Source organism: Dromaius novaehollandiae, chromosome 2 (assembly GCF_036370855.1).
Source record: "Dromaius novaehollandiae isolate bDroNov1 chromosome 2, bDroNov1.hap1, whole genome shotgun sequence".
Classification (NCBI taxonomy): Eukaryota; Metazoa; Chordata; class Aves; order Casuariiformes; family Dromaiidae; genus Dromaius; species Dromaius novaehollandiae.
This window is the reverse complement of record NC_088099.1, coordinates 115,488,653-115,510,537: the sequence shown is the minus strand read 5'-3', so window position 1 is coordinate 115,510,537 and position 21,885 is coordinate 115,488,653. Positions and strand designations below refer to the sequence as shown.

The 21,885-nt window shown below is 37.4% G+C and overlaps 1 protein-coding gene across 16 annotated transcripts in view; it reads left to right on the top strand.

Annotated features, from left to right (window-relative positions):
* Positions 1-21,885, top strand: part of PTPRM (protein tyrosine phosphatase receptor type M) — a 482,698-nt gene that overhangs the window by 294,383 nt on the left and 166,430 nt on the right. For 9 of the 16 annotated variants that reach the window (XM_064507225.1, XM_064507224.1, XM_064507226.1 and 6 more), the window contains exons 12-14: positions 5,864-6,137; positions 7,279-7,315; positions 12,615-12,689. In XM_064507225.1, coding sequence (XP_064363295.1) covers positions 5,864-6,137; positions 7,279-7,315; positions 12,615-12,689 — 386 coding nt within the window. The remainder of the gene's footprint in view (positions 1-5,863; positions 6,138-7,278; positions 7,316-12,614; positions 12,690-21,885) is intronic. The other 7 variants (XM_064507229.1, XM_064507237.1, XM_064507232.1 and 4 more) reach the window with 1 other exon arrangement.

The window sequence follows — 21,885 nt, the reverse complement described above, 5'->3', positions numbered from 1 at the left end:
TGCAGATTGCTTCATTTTTACCCCTTGGGCAAGAAGAGGCACCCCTCCCAGATAAACTACCCGTTCTTTCAGACTACGCTTTGTAAAGCAGGGCGGTATCCTGGGATCCCCTGGGATCCCCTGGGAGCAATTATTGCTGTACCCAGTCCTTTCCGCCTACAAATGCTGATCTGAATGCGGCCACAGCCTCTATTTGACATGCAAACAAAATACATCTCTTCTTATCCCTTTGACAAAATCTGCCAAGTTCCACACTGAGAAGAGGGGCAGGACTGCTGCACACTCAATTCCCTGGCTTCACATTTCTACTGAAGACAGCAGCCAGAGTATATTTTGATCATTATTTATTATGTGTTGCTAAAACTCCTGACCCAATGGCAAAGCTTAAGTAGCTTTAATGTTGAGATACCCAATAAATCTGGGATTTTCATCATCACCTGAGGTCAATGCTACCTGTGGTAAATATACAGCCCCTGCTCAGTAGGAGGAAAATTAGTGACAATTTCCAGTATCTTTCTTCCATTTACCTGCTAACTGTAATTTATTAATTCCTGTCCTTTAAAGAGTAATTTCCCTCTTTTTGTTTTAAAGATATGGTTTACATATAATTTCTGGTACTGTAAGTAAGTTACAGCATTGATTACAAGAATCCAGTATAATATAGGGATTGGTATAAGGAAAGAAATGGATCAAAATTTCCAGTGTTATTCTATATAGATATGAGTTGTGAACATGTCAGAGACAACACATCACAACAGAGCTCTGTTCTGACAACAGAGGTTGAGGGAAGTTATGTTGCTAGCAGATTATATCCCAAAAGTTTCTCACAAAGATAAGTATTTATTTTAAAGAAGCCGTGTTGATTCATAAACTTGTTCCTTAACACGTAACAAGCAAAGGTACATGAAGTTTTGGTGTTATAGCAAAACATGGATGAAGCAGCCGATATTTAAAAACATAATGCTTAAGGGCTTAAGTGGCAGAACGTTCTCCAACCAGCCTGGCAGAAGAACTTTCAGTGTCCAGGTAACTACTGGTGAAAGTGTGGGGATCCTCTGGACTGTTACAAATTTGAGCAAAAGAGTTCATTAGTGGACTTGAAACTGAGATAAAAGTGATTTTTGGATTTCTTAGCCTTGCTATCTATTGGAACTTCAACATTTTAATATAAGATTAGGGTGAAGTGATTCTAGCATATAGATAAAATAAGATTATAGGAGTAAATAACTGAAATAACGGTTGATATGTAGATTTAAGGGGTTTTTCTGTTGTTGCATTCTGTTGACATTAAAACAAAGCAAGCATGCCATCAAGAGAAATAGAGATAAAATGTACCAGTTATATATATTAAAAAAAAGATCAAAAAGGGCCCTATTATAAAGAACAGAAAATTTCCGATTAGATGCTACGTCATCACTGTTAACACACAGTTTGCAAACATAACTTACGAGTTTACAAAGCTGATCAGAACAGTGTTAGTGGAGCTTAAAAGCTTTGCAGTCTTTGTACATTTCTGATGGCTTCAATAAATTGCGTCCATTTTGGTGAAGTATTAAAACTGTTTAAAGGACGAAAAACTGGGCTGATATTTCAATAGTGAAGTAATCGAGCTTGTTTTCTCTTTGTTTCCAGTTTGGAATTACTTTTGGTGGAGATATAATTTATAAATTCATTGGCTTCAATTGATGTATACCTAGATTGTACATTTTAAGAACTTTTCTATTAAGAATCCTTAAGTCCATGCTTGTGTCCAAGTAGCTGCTTCTGGAAAATGACTTTGTTTCTTTGATTAAGACTTTGATTAGTTAAAATTTGATTTTTTGCACTTTCCAGTGTGTAATAATATCCTGATTCAGCAAGTTACTAAAACCCATCTTTTCATATACTTAAGGTTAGATATACACTTAAATCATCTTTTAAATTGCTATGAAATGCCTTATGCTTGATTCACTTGTCTAATGTCTAAAAATATTCTTAGCATCTTTGAATATGAGGTTAAAATGTTTTCGTCTTCTTTTATTTTTTTTGGCTTTGTCTGAAAACAAATTGATATATTCAGGAGGTGCTGAGAGACCATTTTATTTTAAGCAATCCCATTTCAGTAAACATCTGAGAAGCCTGGTATGTCTACTTGCTAAACTAAAATTACAGTCCTTATGCTGTTGTATCTGTGCCTCTGCACAATTATTTAAATTTGGAACCATTTTGCAATTATTAAAACAAAAAATGGTTTAAAAATGCATAAATGCTGCCTTTCCCAGACACCTTTTTTCTTCCACAGTTTGAAATATTTGAACCTTGAGTTAGAAATAATTCCCACATTGTCCTTTCTTGATTCAACAATAAGTTTCAATCTATCTAAAAGTAGATTTTGTGTTCACTTTCTAAGGCATTGGAATTCTATAGTAAAGCAGTATAATTTGAATTAAACCTAAATTAAATTTCTTTCCTTCAGAAAGTTCAATTTAAGTCCTACCAATAGCTGATAGACTTTTGGCACCTTCTACTTTTATTCTTCAGATTACAGGTAGGAAGCCTTTATTCTCTGAAATGTAGAGGTATGGAAAAGGAGTAACACAACTTTAAACAAGCAGGAAGTATGACTAATACGTCAGAGCAATAATAGAGTTCTGATGCGGTGCTAGCTCAATTCATTAGGCTTGAACCTCTTCAGCCTAGGCAATTCAGCTGTTACGTATTCCAGAAAGCAATTTTAACTCTAAGAATTAGTGCAAGCTTTTGGATTATAATTGTAATTGGAGTGATTTTGTAAAAATCATTAGCAAGATGATCTCATTTATACAAATGTAAAACGTATCACTCATAAAGTTCTGTCAGGTTTCTGTTGACCCAGGTGCTCATAATGTGTTAATTTACATCAGAGAAACAGCACTGTGTGGAAATTGGGCAGCAGATAGGATTTAGTTATTTTTCATTAGCACTTGGACTTTGATAAAGGGGAACAGAAAAGAGCTGCTTGACCTTTCAGTGCTTAAATTATTAAAGAGCAAATAGATTTGAGGTCTGGATGCTTGCAAATCTAATTTGTCTTGTGGAGTAAGGATGAAAAGACATTTTGAGTTTGAAATTGCTCCAGTCAACTTAGTTCTTTCTTTAATGTATCTGAAGATGAATAGATGGCAGGCATTTAAAATGTAATATACATGGAGTAGCACATGTAGTATAACTGATAGGAATTTGAAAGAGAAAAGGAGCATTTTAATGACAGATTTGTTTCTAAAATATCTACAATTTTTAGCTATAATCACTGAGTGAAAAAGGAAAAGCATACCCATTTTAACCAATACTGAAACAGAGAATATAATTTAACCTGGTCCAATGTCCTTCCTGATGCAGGATTCATTCCTGATTCGTTCCTGATGCAGTATAAAAGTAACAATACTCTCCTGATGGCCCACAGCCAGATCCAAAACTTACCTTACCATCCATCAGGCTTCAGTGAAACCCAAGGATTGTTCTCTTTGCTGTAGTGTTAGGCAGATGTGCCCAGATTCACTGCCGAGCGGAAATAGATGCTTACATCACTTCTTACTCTTTTTTCCAATACTCCATTTTGATTCTAAAACAGTATCTATATTGTAGATCTGCTCTAGAAAATCAGGTGCTAGACTCATGTCAGAAATTGATTTGGAGGAGAAAAAACAAAATTGTAAGGACAGTGATTAACTTTTAACTTAGATTTTTTGTGGCTAGTTTTTGCAGTTCAATATTTATAAGACCAAAAAAAAAGTTACAATGTATTGACCTTTATTTACTGCTCAGCATGGAATTAATCAACAAGTGAAAATTCTGATGTTGTATTTGTACACTTGTACAGAGCTGCAGAACTTGCAGACTGTGGTCGTCAGGCACTTTAGACATCCACCCCGACTGAAGACTAATTCAGGCAGAAGAGGTTTTAAGCATTCTCAGTGTTCATTTTCCAGTCATTTTTTGTGAGCATTGAAAGTGCAGTGTCTCCTGCTGGAGATACTAGGTCTTAAAAACATGATGAGCTAGGCCTGTTGCTAGGTCTGATGACAAAATGGCAATAAAAGGACCGAAGAGTTTGGCTTTCTTCTGCCTCTTGGTAATGTTCAGCTATAAAGGCTGTGCAGACCTGCCTAGTATTGTGCAGTCCTGGTGTATGACCAAGATTCTGACTGCTGGCTGTGCAATTATCAATTCATTATTAACATCATCATAAAAATACAATGAATTTTGAATTTTTCTATCCATAGGCATTACCTGCGTGTTGGCAACTGGGATCTCCCAGACAGAAATAGAAACGAGGTGATACACCTGCTTCCTTGTGCGTCCAGTTTTAGGGGGATGCATTTGTTAAAGCACTGCATCACCTAAAGGTGCAAAGCCAGCTTGAGTGTAGAAGCAGTACATTAGTCTGGTCGTGGGCTGAGGCCATAAGGCTTCTGAGGTCATAAGAGCTGGAGAGCTCTGCGCGGGTGTTCAAAGCCGCTGGAGTCCAGCACGGCTGCAGCAGGTGAGCGAGGGTGCTGGGCACAAGCTGCCTCAGTGGCTGCACCAAGCTGACTCTTTTGATTCTAGACCTCATTTGTCTCCAAAGGGGAATAACCATGGTCATGCAGTGATAGGACTGAGCTTGTAAGCCCTGCTGGGCCAGACCGACCCACAGAGGCCCAGCCTGAATGTCCCTTTACCTTGGGCACGGTTTTCTGTAAACACAACCATCTACGTACAGATGCCAGAGTGGGGACAGCATGTCAGAAGACTGGGTGGCTATTTCATCTTAAAGGAGTGTAGCAGCAGGACTGCTGCTTTTTAAGAATGATGGACTTGAAATATCATAAATTGTTAGATATAGATGACATGCGAAAATGTAGATGCATTGTCACTCTAACATTAGTTACCTGTACTGACTTGCTTACCCGAAACCAAGGTGCCAGGAAACAAGTAATGATTAAGAATCACTGGTCCCCGGTGAAGCAATAAACTTGCGAACATACCCTATTTACAGACATGGACTTCTCACTTAACAAATTTGAGAGCACTGACTCAGGCTTTTACAGCAACTGTAAGGGTATAAAGACTTCACTGGTTGCACATACAGCAGAAATCACAAGTTCTTTGCTCCTGCTTGAATGTCCCTAGTACCTTTGCAGTGGAGAAGGATAGACCGTTTCCTGTGGGTCCCAGTACTGCAAAGAATGCAAGTACAAACTGAATTGCTCTGCAGAATGCAGGAACATTTAAACACATGGTTATCTTTAAGATGTGTAAAAGTGCTTTGGTGAGTGAGAATAGCAGCCATCAAAAAGTGTTTAATTCTGGCTCAGTAACACTCAGTATACCACCAAAATTTTAAAAAGACTGTAATTTACTCTGTGTGTGCTTTTATAAATAGTTACAATGTCAACAGTTAAACAAATACCATTCCCTGTCTGTTTGTAATTTATTTATCTATTCATTTTTATCTTACGACTTATTTCATTCAGACATGATAAACAGGTTGGAGGATGGAATCTATGGCTTTAAACTTACATCTGTAAACAAAACAGTATTTGTTCTACATCTTAGCACTAAGCGGGCAACCTTTTTATGTACCAGAGTTCAAACAAGAGTGTATTCTGTCTATTTGCCATACAAACATCTGTGGTGTTTCTGGCTAACTTTATTTTTCTAAAACAAAATATTTGAAAGCAAGTGTGAATAAATTCATAAACCTGAATGTCGAAATAGTATTTTCCTCCTGTGTCCTTTGCTTTTAACGGTCATCTTTTTTCCATAAATACTGGTGTGCTGTTATGGTTTTAGAATAAATTGAGTGCCTGAGTCTTAAAATAACCCTTATTTTTCTCTCATTGTTTCTTTTCTAAACTCTTAGTGTCTATCAAATAGTTGTTGAAGAAGAGCGCCCGCGGAGAACCAAAAAGACAACTGAAATCCTGAAGTGCTACCCAGTGCCCATTCATTTCCAGAATGCTTCCCTGCTGAATTCCCAGTACTACTTTGCTGCAGAGTTTCCAGCCAACAGTCTACAAGCTGCTCAGCCTTTTACTGTTGGTGATAACAAAACCTACAGTGGTTTCTGGAACACTCCTCTTCTTCCTCATAAAAGCTACAGCATCTATTTTCAAGCTGCTAGCAGAGCCAATGGGGTAAGTCTCCTGACAGGTGTGGTTTTATACAGTATTAGCAGGTAAATAGATGATTGGCACCAACTAGTGAGATGCCCAATTTAGCTGCTAATGAGAAAAAGAAGTAACCATGAAATTTAACACATTCAACATTTAACATATTTCCCAACACAGTATCGCTTAATGATTCAAGGTTACAAGAAAGAGGAGGAGAAAACAGCATATTTTCTCAATAGACAGTAGGCAAAGTAGCATGTTACCATTCTGCCTTATTATTGTCTAAAAGCTGTCCAGAGAGTCTGTTTGACTGGCTTTTTTTTTCTTTGTGTTTTTGTTTTCTTGCTTTGAAGAGGGAAGTGTTGTGGTTCTTTTCATTAAGTGTAAGCCAAACTTGATTTTAGATTTCAGCACATCTGTCTTGGTCTGTCCAATCCCATTACCTTAGTTTATAACAGCCTGAACTCCCGTTTGCTCATTTGCTTGTCTTGACTGAATTAGAACCCAACTTTTTTTCCCCATTCTGCAAACAGTAAAAGAAAAATAAGCAGATGGAACTGAAATGAGAAGTGTGTAAAAAGGCCTTTGCAGATTGTGTTTCAATGGGCTAATTCTTCCTGGAATTGTGTTTCATTTCCTGGACAGACCTACCTAGAGCCCTTCAGTTCTTGATAAGCTTTGGTTGTCTGCACTGACAGCCTGGAAATGTTTTCTGCTGGATACCATAATGATCCGTCTTTCACAGTGCCCTGACAGTGCAGAAATGTGAAACACCATTGATTATTTTTCTTTCTTAAATTGTCTAGCACGATGCTTAGAACTGTACTTATCTGTAAGAAAGAGAAGAATCTCTCAAGGTCATTAAGTTGCCAAAGGAAAAACATTGAATACTTTCCTGTGTTCTTGCAAATATCTTTCACATATTTCTACTTTTGGAGTAATGTTAAGAGAAATGTTTATATTAGATACCCAAGCAGATTAGGGTTTGTTTATCCATATTATGAGAGCACATTGGAGTTCCTTAGGAAGTGGTTAAATGTGTAATGAGGCACATTAAATGAACACTTTCATCACTTTTTATCAATACAGTTAAGAATAGAATCATAGATGATTTTCTTTGTTTAGAAACACAAGATGTGACCTTCTCCCTCTTTATTTGACACAGGAAACCAAAATTGACTGCGTCAGGGTAGCCACAAAAGGTATGTTTGTGTTGTGTCACGTGTTCTGTTATTCAGGCTGTTGACCTTTCTTTCGCATGGTCTTCACAGACTTCCAGAAATGTTTATATTACTAAAAGGCATCACTAAACCTGTCACAGAATTTTAAATGATTCATTTGCATCTCTAGCTGAGATTTAGGAAGTTTGTTTGTTTGTTTGTTTTTAATAATAAATTTAGCATTCATTATTAGTTGTCTACTTGAACACTTTTTCTTTTTACATATATTCTGTGGGTTTTTATATGATCTCACAAAAAATATTTTGAACACTTTTATATATAGTAGAACTGTAAAATTGCGGCGTGCATACTGGCTGCTCATACCTCAGAAATGAAAAATTACACTTACTTACTCATAAGTTATTATCCTATCTTAATTGCTTTATAAAAGAAAAGTGGAGGAATCAGGCTCTTCATTTTCATAGTACAGATCAGCTCTATTTATTGGAATGTCAGCACCTCATACTACCATTTGTGAGACAAGTTTGTATCACTGAGACAACGTGAGTTATAGGTCTGATCCCCAAACAGGAAAGATAAAGCGTACTGCTGATATATTTTATTTTCCAGGCTAGGATTTGTCTGTGATTGTCTTGGTAAGGATTTGTCTGTGATTGTCTTGGTAGCCTCAGCTTTTTAGCACCTGTAGCTGGTGACAATTTCAAGGCCTAAAAAAGAAATGATGGGATAGTATGATTATTTGGAGATTGTAGTAGAGGAAAAGGAAGGGAAAAATACTGCTGTGAGTAGAAACAGTTAATACTGCCTTGCAGTTTGGGCACGTGGTAAAAGTATGAAACAAAAATTTCTTCAGCCCTGTACCACTGTTCCTTTTGGAAGATCATACGTATCTCATGGTAACTGTCTTTAACATAACTGATCCCATCATTGGCCCATTAGATGTAGACTTCACAATTCAGCCACCACCACTATATCTAGATAGGACAGATGAGAATCTCATTTCTTAAAAGTGACTGAAATGTCAGCATGTAGTTGTCTCTGTTGAAAGGCTGGCCAACCCTTATGTGACTAATACAATGTTTATGGCTATTTGAACTGTTGTATATTTTTTTCAAAAATGAAGGAAATAATAGTTTTATTTCCAAGTTACTAACTCACTGCTTACTATAGCAAACTTTCAGTATCTTCACCAAAAAACAATACAGTGTAGAAGAGATTGATTTCAAGTTAAAATTAAATGCTGTGTTGTTTTTTGGGAGCATCACTGATGCCAGCAGTGGATTACACTACCTCACAAATCATAATAGGTGTTTAGAATAATGAGTTTTAAATTATTTGAACATTTGTATTCTTAACCAGTAATGGATGTTCAACCATTTCAATTACTTGACTGAAAAATCTTACTTTCTCAGTTGAGAAGTGAGGATAGCTTTATGGATTGGAAGAGCTTCCAAAGCAACAAGCTACTTTGAGGTAACCTGCTTGGCAAAGGAGATGTGAGAAAATGCAGCTTTTATTTTAAACAAATCTCCATACATTTCTGTTTTGAAAGCACATTTCAGACTTCTTCAGGATACCTTTGTGAAGCCTGCAAAATAATGTGAGGGATAATTGTGAAGACTTTGAAACAAGAGGTGTCATAGATGGCATTTATTGTCCTTGGTGCAAAACTTTCTTGAGGGGCTTCTATGAAACACTGATTACTGTGCTTATAAACTTAATAACTCTATTATATTTTTAAACTATATTATTTTTCAAATAAAATGGAGATCATGACATATTTTAATAAGATTATATTAAACACGCCTATCTGTACATACCTTTCTTTCCCTTTAGATCTAACAGAGATACTTAAGAGGAAAGGAGAGCCATGCCCTCTTTGGCCTTCTCACACAAGGGCTAGAAAAAAGTAGCAAAAATGGCTCATGTCCGTAGCTCACAGGTCACCCCAGCTGCAGATAGGAAAGGTGGAATTGCACTGTCCCATTCATTCCATCCCTGGCCATCTGCTAAAGCACCTGAACAAACAGTGCAGGGAAGATCTAAGCCCCCTACCGCCACCACCACCACCACCATTATTCCATAGCTAATGCAACGTACGGATTGCCCTTACCCCAGGACACAAAGGCTACTCTGACCACAATGCCTGACCTCTTAGCGATAAGCACAGTTTTCCAATGTGTTTTGTGACTATCATATCGATGTTAGGCAGTAACCCACAAGCTGTATTATATGCTCATTGCATTGATCTATATATTACAGTGCTTTGTACAGATAAGGCTGCAAACACTCTCATACAACATCTAGCTTTTGTATACAAATAACATTTCTGAAATGTTTGTGTTTTGGCCTTAGTTATCCTTAACAGTTGAAGTTTAGTGGTTTTTAAAGCTAAGAGGAAGTGCTTTAGGCCATTCGTCACATATGAAACTGGCACAATCTTTTTTTAAATTAAGATCTGATCCTGAAAACAATTAAAGCCCTGAGTAGGCCACTGGAGTTTGTAGAGGTGCTCTAGACTCTAATGTATATGTGGGAAACTATATGCTTTAAGACCCTCATCAGTTCAATTATGTACCTTACTTTGAGCACACAGAGTAATCTCACTGAGTACGTTGAAACTATTCTGTCTTTAGCAGAAACATAAGGATGTTACTGGATGAAGGCCTGTGCCATAAAATATACCTTGTGGAACAGATAAACGGGCCAGTACAGCCAACTGTCCAGTTGTTTCTTGATTCCATGAGCACAGACAGCTTCTGCAGTCCCCTTCCCCCTGAGTCTGAGGGTTGCACCAAGCACATCAGCAGCCCTTCCCAAGATCCAGATGGTCTGAGGCAACCTCCAAGCTGCTCTGCTAAGCCAACTGATCTTGGCCAAGCCACCTTGTTGTCCATGCTAAGGGCATGTGGTTAGCCAGTTTGAAGTCTGCACGCAGGACCGACAGAGGGGGTTCAGAACCTGACATGAGCATACCTACATCACTTATAAGCTCTTTTTCCTTCAGTTACCCCAACTCCAGATTATCTAAAAGTTGTTGATGCCTCTGAGACCTTGTTGAGATCATTGGAAACCTGCTTTGTCATTGAGCTTTTCAGTGTTCAATCCATGGTTCACTCTATGCTTTTCAATTTTTTTTAAATAGAAATAAAACAGTAAGTGTAATATAAAGATACAGAGTGCTCTTGTCCAGATGCAGCAGAGCCCTTTGATAGGCCCTTCACTTTCAACTCCAGTTGAAGTCAACAGGATAATGCATGCGCTTACTCCTAAGCATGAGCTCAACTAGTGGTGCACATGAAACCGTACTGTTGGATCAGAGCCAGAGTGCACAGGATAGCATATGGTCATCCCGACGGGCTTCTTGTTAGAAAAGTACAGCCTGCCTCTAGCGGGTCGAATGCATGTGTATAGTCTGTAGATGGATAATGCTTTATAATTCCATCAAGTAAATTTGAAACATCCTTGATCTGATAACATTTAAAAAATGCTCTTGTTTTATAACCATTACATCTTTACAAATAAAACTTCTATTGCATGTGTCTTTTTAGAGATCATATAAAAATCTTGATTGCAGTGATTGTAATTGTAATTTAGGATCAGAAATTTTGGTCTTGGTATACCTGAAAGAGCTGGTCCTGCTTTTGCAGAAGTCAAAGGGAACCTCTGCCACTGACTCTACTAGGAGAGGGATCAGACACCATATTCATATGGTGCAGAGTTTTCTGATTTTAGTTTTCTGTAGAGAAAGGCTTCTAGGATCTCTGTGAATATTTGGTGTATGGACAAACATGGAGACTGCAGGTTTTCCACTCCCATTCTTTGTGACAAGATAAACAAACAAACAAACAAAAAATCAGGGAGATATTTTCATACCAGTGGTAATAAAGGTTGTTGTATTTTGCTTGAAATATGGCTTTCATATACCTACTCTTTCTTCAAGCTAAATGACTGTAGAATCTCAGCAGACATAGTTGAAAACATCCCCAAACCCCTCTAAGTATATTGCTATCAACTTTGTGGTACTTCGTGATTTATATTAAGACTATATTTCCTGATATGACCTACAACACTGTCTGGATAGAGACATCTTGGTTATCTCCTAGGACCCAGCTCTCAAGAGGGAGACATTATTGTTCCAGTTTTGCAATATTGGGAGGCTTTCATTAATTACGAGAGAGAAAAGAATATTACAATATTTTAAATCCAATAGCAACAGTACTCTAACAGCTACCATCAACACTGCATTTCAGTGTTGCAGAGGGATATTTCAAAATATTATGCAGCAGCAGTTTTGAGTTTAATTGTCTGCAGATGGTAGATGATCTATTTTCCTTACTCGTTGCCACATTTCTAATAGCACCCAGGCTGTTCTATGTAAATTAGTGATCTTTCATATAATCTTGTCCTTAATTTTCCAATATTTTTTCTTTGCATCATTCTCCAGCTGCATCATGTTGGATCTGACCTTTTAATTTTTTTATATTCCTTAATATGTATGTATCATAGTGTGTTTAACCATTTAGAGACCAATCATAGCACTGCTGGCAAACAAAGAAATATGAGCTTTCATTAATGTGAGCTATGGTAATAGTTATCTTTACCAGTCAGTGACTGTTACAGCTCTGATAGAAAAGTCAGAATACTGCATGCACACAGGCAATTCAGGCTCTTTCGCTTTCTTCTTAGTAGGAGAATATGAACTTATTTAAAACTCGTACCTCAAACAGTTACATACATACATAACTCAAAGCATATTAATGGTCACTGGTCATCTTTTGTATGCTGAAAGTTAAGTATATGTATGTGCAGTGTTTTCATTTTCAAATCAAGCCCTAAATAGGTATAAGAAAAATGTATCTTAGCTAGTTCAAGGATATTCCACATGGAGATTATATTCAAGAGAAATAAAGGAAAAATGTGCTATGATGAAACAAGGAAATGAACAGTGAAATAGTATGAGTTACCCAGAGAAATTAAGGTTAGAGGATCTGAATAAGCAGTTAACTTTAACTTAGGAAGCCCAGTGCTATAAGTAGCAGAGCTAAACTGTCTCCAGTTTCCTCAAATCACTATATGCAAATAATGTGCTTTGATTCCTCTTGCTGAATGAAAGTCACATACAAAAGCTCATTAATATCACAGAATAACCAAACTAACAACTGAAGATGAAAAGAAACTTGTGGGTTTTTTTTTCTTTTTTTATTTGTAAGAAGTTTAGACAATAAACTATTGACCAAGGTTCTTCTTGCTGGCCTAGCTTCAGTCTGGCTTTTTTTTCCCTCATGCATGCTGACCTGGAAATCTTCCTTTGCCTTAGCTGCGATAATCGTGACTCAGCTTACAACACCATACATTCGCATCGCCCCTGCTGCAGGCGACGACCAACTAACAGGTCAGATGTTCAAGTATAGACAAGTCATCATGCCCATTTTCCTCTCATTTTCTTTGGCTCTTTTTCCCTCATGGTTTCTTCATTCTCTGCTCATAGAGAGTTTTCTATGTTAAAAGATTCTTTTTGTTTATAAGTTTTTCTTCTGCTGCATTAAATTAAATGGTGTGCTTGGCACCAAAACTTGGGCACACATCCACGTATGTACAACTCCGCTGCATGTTTCCATTGTGTATGTGATCTGTGGAATGTTCCTTCAAGCCTAATGTTGTGAAGAGACCTGGCCTCGCTCCATTTGTAAATTCAATCAGGGTTTGAATATAGATATATATCTGTGTACCTGTTTATTTTTTTCCATGTTGATAGATGAAGACACTAGGATATCTAGATAATTTGTTTTAGGCTCAAGAGTTACATGTGTAAGTTAGAATAAAAATCTTGTACTAACGGATTTTTTTACTGCAGAATGTTGGGAAGATCATATTTTCTAGCAGCATTTCAATATGCATAAAATTAAAATAAATAATACTGATTCCCATGTAATTATATCAAACATGGGTTCTAGACATAAAATAAAATGACCTAGGAAGTGACATATTAACAAAACTGTAAGGTTTTTAAATCTAACTATCAAAATAAATTCAGTACACAAGTGAGATGATTAGGCTGAGGGTTGCTTGAAGGCCAGTTCAGAATGTAGCAGAAAATCTTAATGAACTTAGGGAAATGATTCTTTTTGCCAGAAAATAAACATGTTCATAAAGCTTTTAAGGGATTTGGAAACCTTTTTATTTTCAAATAGAAGAAAAGTGCATTAAATTCTCTGGAATCTAAGGTGAGTTTGATGGAATATGTAACGGGAGAAGTTAGACCTAGTCCCATCAGCATGTAGCATGTGATAAAATTACCTTTATCAAGAAAGCATCTAAATGCATCTAAATGCTGCTAGCATGGTGTCTAAGGGGCAAGGAGGAGTTCAGATGCTTAACATCTGCACAGTGCTATAAGAGTCAATAAGAGACAGTTAAATTATTCAGCTTAAGAAAAGAGGATTAGTGACTTGTCTGCTATAGCTTTTTACGCTGTGGTATGTGTTGGAAAAACAAAGCTGAGTGATATATAATGCCCAAGTTACCACGTCAATCAAGACAAAGTTGTTGCTTGTGTATTTGTATTATGTAATAACATAAGAACTAACCAAAATAATGTATTTAGACGATGCTAGGAAGCACTCACTTGTTCTTGTTACTGCCCTGGCGAATGGACTGTCCGCATTCATTTCTTTAGCTCAATTATTTTTTAACTTGAGAACACGAGTAAAACTTTGAAGAGACAAACAGCATCTCTTCCATATCCTTGAACTTCAACAAATTCTGATTTCTTTATCACGGAATTCAAGTAAGCTCATATATTTTTCCATTTGGAGAACTAAATATTTTTCTTCTCTTTCTTTTATCTTATTTTTTATTTACTTTAATGCAAAACTTGGTAGCTACAGGAACTCATGTAGATATGCCTCCTATGCAAGAGGGAAATGACTATAGTAGTTAACGGTGAGAGAAGAGAGAGAGAGTGTAGTGACAGGCAGCTGAGAATTTATTTGGTTGCTTTGTCACCAGTGGCTCATAGCACTGGCACCCTTTACTTGTCTGTCAGATCTGTGATTTGTATTTCCTTTTTTTTAAAATTCTGTTATAACAGAAACTAATTTCTGTAATGAAAGAGAAGATATCAAGTGATACAGGCAAACAACATTCATGGCTATCTAATAAGTGAAATGTATTACAAACCATCTGAATTCCCCTCGTCATTTTTGTAACCTCTTTTCACACTAGAAAGACCGTGTGATCAAAAGGGAGGATGCATCTTCCTCAGGAGCCTTGGATATCTTCCTGCCCAGTTGCCACAATTGTATTAGGGAGCGAAGAAACATTTCAGCCCATGACAGCAACAGAAATTGAAGATTTTTTACAGAGACATACTGCTTAGGGGGGCCTTAGGCAGTTGCTCTCACTTCAGGGTAGGAAGGCAATAATGGTATCTGCTGCATCCATGAGGAACCCAGAGATTTTCTTAAAGGAGATTGACAGGAGCTGGGCTGGACATGAGGGAACAGTGATTGATACACATTATCCTTACACTCTTCTCCTCCAGATACCCAGACCGTGGAAGGAATCTAAATGTAAAAGGACTCCTTTATGTGGAAATCATAGGGCTACTGCCAACTGCAGTTACTGCAAGGCTTACCGCTGTTACCGTTAAGTAAAGCTACAGAGAATTTTCTGTTTAATTCTATTTAATGCCTTTTCCTCACTGCTTTCCTCAGCACCAAAGTAATCAGATCTGAGACCCAGAAATGACTTCTGTCTTTTAGCATTTGAGACACATAATTGGAGGTGAGGAGGGCAGGGTTGGGATTTTCTTATTTTCTGGTGCGAAGTTGAGGGAAATGGCTGCTTGCATAATGAAAATTTATAATCTTGGCCACATTCCTAAATATTATAAATGCATTGGAAAGGTCTTCCTCTTCAAGAAGATCGTGATAGGACAGCTCTGCTTTCAAGCTAGTTCTGCTCCCAGTCAGTTCCCCCACCCTCATCATCAACTCAGCCTGGTCCTTACTGTGCAGTTTCTAAACCATGCAGTATTAGTTCCACTTTGTCCTTCCTTCCTCAATCTTCCTTGTATAAAAATAAGATGACTGCCAGCTATAGGATTAGCTGCTATTCCCCTTAAATATCTTGACAGCCACTCAATACTCCTTTGGAGCCTCTAGCAAGGGGAAGCTTTCCTTCCAGTTGCCTTTAAATGCATACAATGTTATTTGTCTTTAAGTTATAGTACGGTATTACACACTGTAAAAGCAACTGTGTGATTTCAATTCTTACAAGCCCAAATAAGCAAATAAATCTTGTCAGTATTAATGAATACATTATTATCACTGATTCAATAGCATAGTAACTCAGGAACTCAGGTTTGGGGGGTTGTGTTTAGTTTTCAGTGTTAACCGTGCAAAAATTAACTAACTTGAAATCCACTTAATTGACCCATATTCTCCAACAGATAGGGTTAATATCTAAATATCTAACATATGTCAGCCAGAAATAAAGACTCTGTATACGTGAAGCACACTGTCAGATCCTCATGATAATATCTCCCAGTTTACATAAATACAATTTTACCGTCTGGTTGAAATCATTTAGATGATTAGCAAAAAAGTTATCACTTATATAATATGAGTAACTGAATGATCTTGGCTTTAAAGTAGAATAACAAATCCAAGTTTTTGAGAAAGCCTGACAGTATTTGCAGTTTGCTTCACTGTTTTGTAAGAGACACTTCATGTAATAGTTTTAAATTGACCGTATTTGGTATTCACTTGGCCCTCATCTATTTTGTTCTGTCTGCATTCTGATAAAATATCATGCTTGGAATTATGATTAGGATGTTCATTCTTTCAGGCATTTTCTTAATTGTTGAAATATGTCTGAGCTACTTATATTAAAATTAAAATATTTCCATTTGTAATTTAGTGGAGCAGCCAGTCCTTTCCTAGATATCATTAAGACTGATTTCCATAAAACACCCTTTTTACTACCCCTTGTTAATTACACATACATCTGGATGTGTGAGTTCTATATTGTACAGTCTCCATAAATGAAATACTTGGTACAATTCGGATACAACAGGATGTGTCAGAAGCTTTGTAGAATAGCTGCTACTTAAGAATTGAGAAGAAATTTTTAAAAAGGGAGTGACATTCTTAAGCTCAAATGAATTTTACCATACATACTTTAAAGTCTAGATGAGCAGCATATTTTATAACCATGTTAAAAGCAGACATAAAAATAATCCCAATTGGTTTCTCCTCCCTTATGAAGTTATCAGCATAATAAAATACACAGTTGTCTTCAGATGTGAAATTCAATACGTGAGATTTATTGCAATAGTCTGGGTCAGATTCTGTTCTCAGCCATTGCAGTGTAAAAGTTAAAAAATTGAACCGAAAACATTGCTTAAATTGCAGTCTCATTGAAATTTTGTAGCATCAAGGAATTTACTCTAGATTCATGCTGCATTACTGACAGCACAGTTTGTTTATTAACACAAAAAACAGCAGCGTAAATTTGAGAAGGACTACTTTCCTATTTATCTAGCTTGTTGGATGGAACTGGATTATTTTTTTTCCAGTATTTGTGGTCTCTCCTATACAATGTAATGCATTTGAGGTGTAGCAACAAGGACTGGACAGACATTCACATTCATTTTCCTCCATCCTGACCCATTGACTTAGATGTATTCTGACGTGATGGAACTTGAAGTGCTGTTTGGGTAACTGAGAATCCATGATTTCCTAGTTGATGCTACAGCACTGTCTGTAGTAGCAAAGCTCTGTGCATATATTAATGTCGGATGAATACAGCATTTTAGGAGTTTATTCATCTCTTAATGCTTCTGAACAGCACCCATTTACATCAGTGGCAGTTATGCGTAATCATTAAGGGGAGGATGAACACCTATATGGTGTCATGTCAAAGCCATCTTATGTTGCTATTGCAATGCCAAGTGACAAGGAAGACAGAGCAAGAATGGATTGGACTCTCCAAAATGAAATTCTGGAGCCTGTTCTTACGTTGTGGCACCAACATTTGTTGTGCTGGTTGTTCAAGGATTTTTATCCTCTCTGTTCAGCTGGGCAGAATGTAAAGCACAGGGAAATCTTTCTACTTTCTGCAACACCAGCTGAATGCATTTTAATGGGCTGGAGTGTCACTTGTGATTTATTGCCCTTTTTTGTTCTTTTATGTGTTATATTTGTCATTTTTGCAATGGCAGTTTCGTCTATAGAACAGTATAGTTACAAGAAAATGTTAAGAGGATACAGGAGTGCCGTGGGAGCTACTGTTTCCTGTTCTCCTTTTTTTTTTTTAGTACATTACAGAGTCAAATGTCAGGTTTTCTCTTTTTAGAACAGTGCAGCCAAAGCATCTAGTATTTTAAACATAAATTTTCCACAGAGCACCTGAAGAAAAGAGCTAAAGTTAAACAATTATACCGAGAGGGCCTAATAATACTGCTGATAACCATTCACAAATGCTGAAATAACCAACCCAAAATATAAATACAAATACTCTGCAGCTGTAGACAGTTCAGCATTTGAGCTGGCTAGAAGTGAGTTAGCAATATGATTCTATTAGTGGTATTAAGTACTCTATTTCATGTTTTACAGTAGTATGAATTCCTGCAGGGTTTTCCAAAAAAAAATTGGCAGCCTTCGTTTTGCACATGTTCAAGTCATTACAGAAATCCCGGAGGCCCCAGTCAAAGATTCAGGACCTCCTCCCGGTCAGCTGCTGTTACTTCGAACAGATTGGGGACAGTGGGGTCTTGGCAACTCTCCTGCGTAATTAGGGGCGTCAGGAAGGGAAATTGCAGCGAGCCATGGTAACGGTTGTGGCGAGGCAGTAGACACGTGTGGCTGGCTGAGGCGCTGGGGATCTTCCGACACCCTGTCACGGTGCGCTCAGAGCCAGCGATGCTGCACACCTGAGATGGGAACAGCTGGAGAAGGTCCCGTGACCTAGAAGGAAGCATTAAGCATTCCTTATCCTTTAGGAAGCACTGAGTAGCCTAGTGAGTTAGGTTTTGCACTGTGGAGAGCAGAGTTCATGTTTTTTTCAGAAGAGTCAAAAAGCTAGGTGCCACTGAGTTAAGTCATGGTAGCAGGAGCTGTGTTGCATCCCTCAAGCACACAACTAACTGATTTGGAAATTCGAGCATTCTAGTTGTAGCTGAGAGAAGAATATGATCTGAAGTGTCAAGTATCTCTTTAGTGGGCTGAAATAAAATTTAGCTTCAGCCATTAAAGATGTGTCTGTTTTGTTCATCCTAACTTGAAAAATAATCCATTTGCTCAGCAATTTGTCATCTGAATATAAGGATATCCACGAGACCGTTCGGGGTTGGTTTTGGTTTGGGTGGATTTTTTGGCTGTGTTTTCTTAATGTCATAATGGAGATTGGAAGCATAAAAAACAATCATAAAAATGAAAACATGAATGAACTGACCAGGGTAAACATGAACAAATTTGAGGAATCTCTACCATCTGTGTGGCACAAACCAGTATCACATCTCATCCAGAATATTTCAACTTCAGCAATCTACAGAGAAGCAGAAAATGCAAAACAAAACAAGAAGATCATTAATTAATATTTTAGAGAATGACTCTATTGTATACAGAGGAAATGAAGTCTGTTACTTCATTTCTATATAAAAAATGATGCCTCTGATTGTTACGTTCAAAGCTGAACATGTTTTGCATGTACTACAATGAAAAATTAAGGAGAAACAAGGGAAGAGTCAGAAATTCAGAGATGTAATTAGTATCTAAAAGAAGTATGAGTTCCATTGTTTCCCATCTGTAGTTATTGACTGTATTCATAAAATGCTAAGCAATTAGAATTTTAATTTGAAAGAAAATGTGGGACCTGTTTGGGGTAAAATAACCTGTAGTTCTGAGGTACTGAAAATCTGGTGTTTGCATCGCTAAGGATTTTAATAAACGTGCAATGCAGTATTACATGGATTACATCTATATGAATATGTAGACTAATGTTAGAGTGTGCTAAGGTTAAATAGAGCACTATAGCATGGAACATAGTAATATCATTGACTTAAATCAAGAGACACAGGACTTTAGGCAAAATAATGTTTCAGCAATTCACTCAGTTTCTAGATTCCATGAAATAACTGGAATTTTAATAAATATATACGCTGCATTTATCTGCTTGGAGTAATATCTGAACACTTTGCAAGCCATGAGTATAATTGTTCATTGGATTTCCATACCTCCTTCTCCAGACATTATACTGAAAACATCCTTCTCTGCAGTAATGGAAGTTTGACTGTAAGACTCCAGAGCCCCATGAGAGGCATTCAGATACGTGTGTGTACTTTCCAGTGTTTATTTTACCAAAACTATGAACTTTCGTATCCTTTTCCTAGTGGTTGTTGCTGACCACTAAGAAGTTTCCTTGTAAATAGAAAACTCCTGTGCAAATGAAAGCTGAGTCATAGTTTTGCGTAAAAGCATGTGGAAGTTGCTGTCTCACATGGTTTTAAGCTAAGATCAGGGGAGATACAGGGGGGTTATGTTCTGTTTCATCTTTTGAGTTCAGCTCTGAAACTGAAGGGGAAACAGAGGAAAAAGTGTAAGTCTTCTTGGGTCTGAACCAAAACAAAGTATTCATGAAACTTTTTTAAGCAAAATGGTCATATTTTGCATGTTGCAGTATGCCATCATTTAATTAGACAGCTTCTGTTTATGAGTAAATGTGTCATTAATTAAAAGTGATATGAAAAGAACTGAAGAGAAAAATGACTATTTAAGGCATTCTTAATCAAATATGACAGTTTTGTGATTTTCCTTTAACCCCTACAAACTTCAGGAAATATATGAAAAATGAAATGCAAATCAGTGATAACCAGTTATGCATTCAGAAGAGGGCTAGTCTATTCTTGTCCCTGTACTAGATTCTTCATTCATCTAACATTGCTTGAGTTTGGACAATTTTTTTATTGGCAGTACTGTAAATGTTTCTGAAATGTGAACAAAAGCAGTACTGGCCCGTCTTGGCAGAAAGACATTTAGAATTCGGTGGAATTATTGTACCTTCCTTGTGCTGCTTCTCACTTCGAGTTCCTCTAAGCAACCTTCCTGTCCCAAACCAGTGTTTTTTAAATACATTTTATGATAGGAGGGGTTGTCTTTCATTCTGCTTTTTAGAAGTTTATCATAAATACATTTTTACCTTTCCATATGCATCATTACATGTATGATGTCATTTTCCTTTGAGTAGAGTGAACTACATTATGCTTTCCTCCAGCAAAACAGGTAGGTGGTGAGTAGTGATAAGTAAATTCTTAGAGAGTGACTGTTTTTGTAAGGTTCCCAAAGAACCCTCCGTAAAGGATACAGTGAGGAGGGAGGCTGAGTGGAAATCACCAAGAATGTCAGCGTCATCTATGAGTCAGTGACACTGTAGACCCCAAAATGCATTGATGTACAGCCTTAAAACTGGGATTGCTTTACTATATTGTCCGTCTTCCCTCCCCATATTCCTCCTAGCGACAAAGTTACTAAGCCTTCACTGACTTTCTGTTTGGATCTGTTCATTAGTGTTCCTGAAGTTAAGTCCCCAGTGGCAGCAGCATCTGAAGACAGTATCTTGCTTTACTGCTTCTTACCTATAGCTTTCATGTTAATCAGTTCCCGTATTGGATGATGATCCCTTGCATTCATGGATGGAGAATGAAACAGTTCAATGTGTCTGTGCCGAGAAAGTCTAGTTCTATAGTTGAGTTTCACCATGGGTAACAGCTCCAGAAGTGTTGGAACTTTTCTCTACTGTGATCTGACTTCATATCTTCCCTGGTTGATGGAGGCCAACTGAGTACTAGCAAAAACCACATATGATCTCCTCTAAAGAGGGCAGAGCTTTGAGGAAACATGCAGAAAGCCTGAGCTGAAGAAACTCTCTTGACTATGACAGTCCACCTACTGCCAAACACACTTCAAACCTCTTCTGTCTGTAGAAGATAGTTGAAACAAACCTTCAGAGACGTCTGATTTTTTCTTGACAGTTTCTAGTATAGTTTCAGGAGTAGGTATGGTATTGAGAACATGAGAGTTAACCAGAGGTCTTCCTCAGCAATAGGTGAAATGCAATTGTCCATGAGGATGATGATAAATTTGCCACTTACTTTAATAGGAGTGACTAGAAAGTGATGCTGACTTGCCTAAGAAATTCATTATGTAGGGACAGGATCAGTCTGGTCCGACTACTTTCATTTCTTTAGAGCTAATCCCCTTGTTGTTCATTATACATACAGGACTTCTAGGAGAGTTAAAGGCTCCAGCATGCTCCCAGAACTCAGATTTATATAATGCTGTTGCACTTCCAATGGCTGCGAGTGGGGCCTCTTTTACCCAGGATAGCATTAGTTAGTACTAGCCCTACATTTCAAAGTACTGTGAGATACCTTCAGTTCCAACCTCTGTCAGTGCCTCTTCCTCAGACATTATTGTCCCCTTATTGTCACTCAGTATTCAGTATGAGAGACCTGCATGAATACAGCTAATTTGATGCAAGTATGCTTCACTGCTTGCCAGGAAGCCTTCCTGCTTAGGAATTTCCAT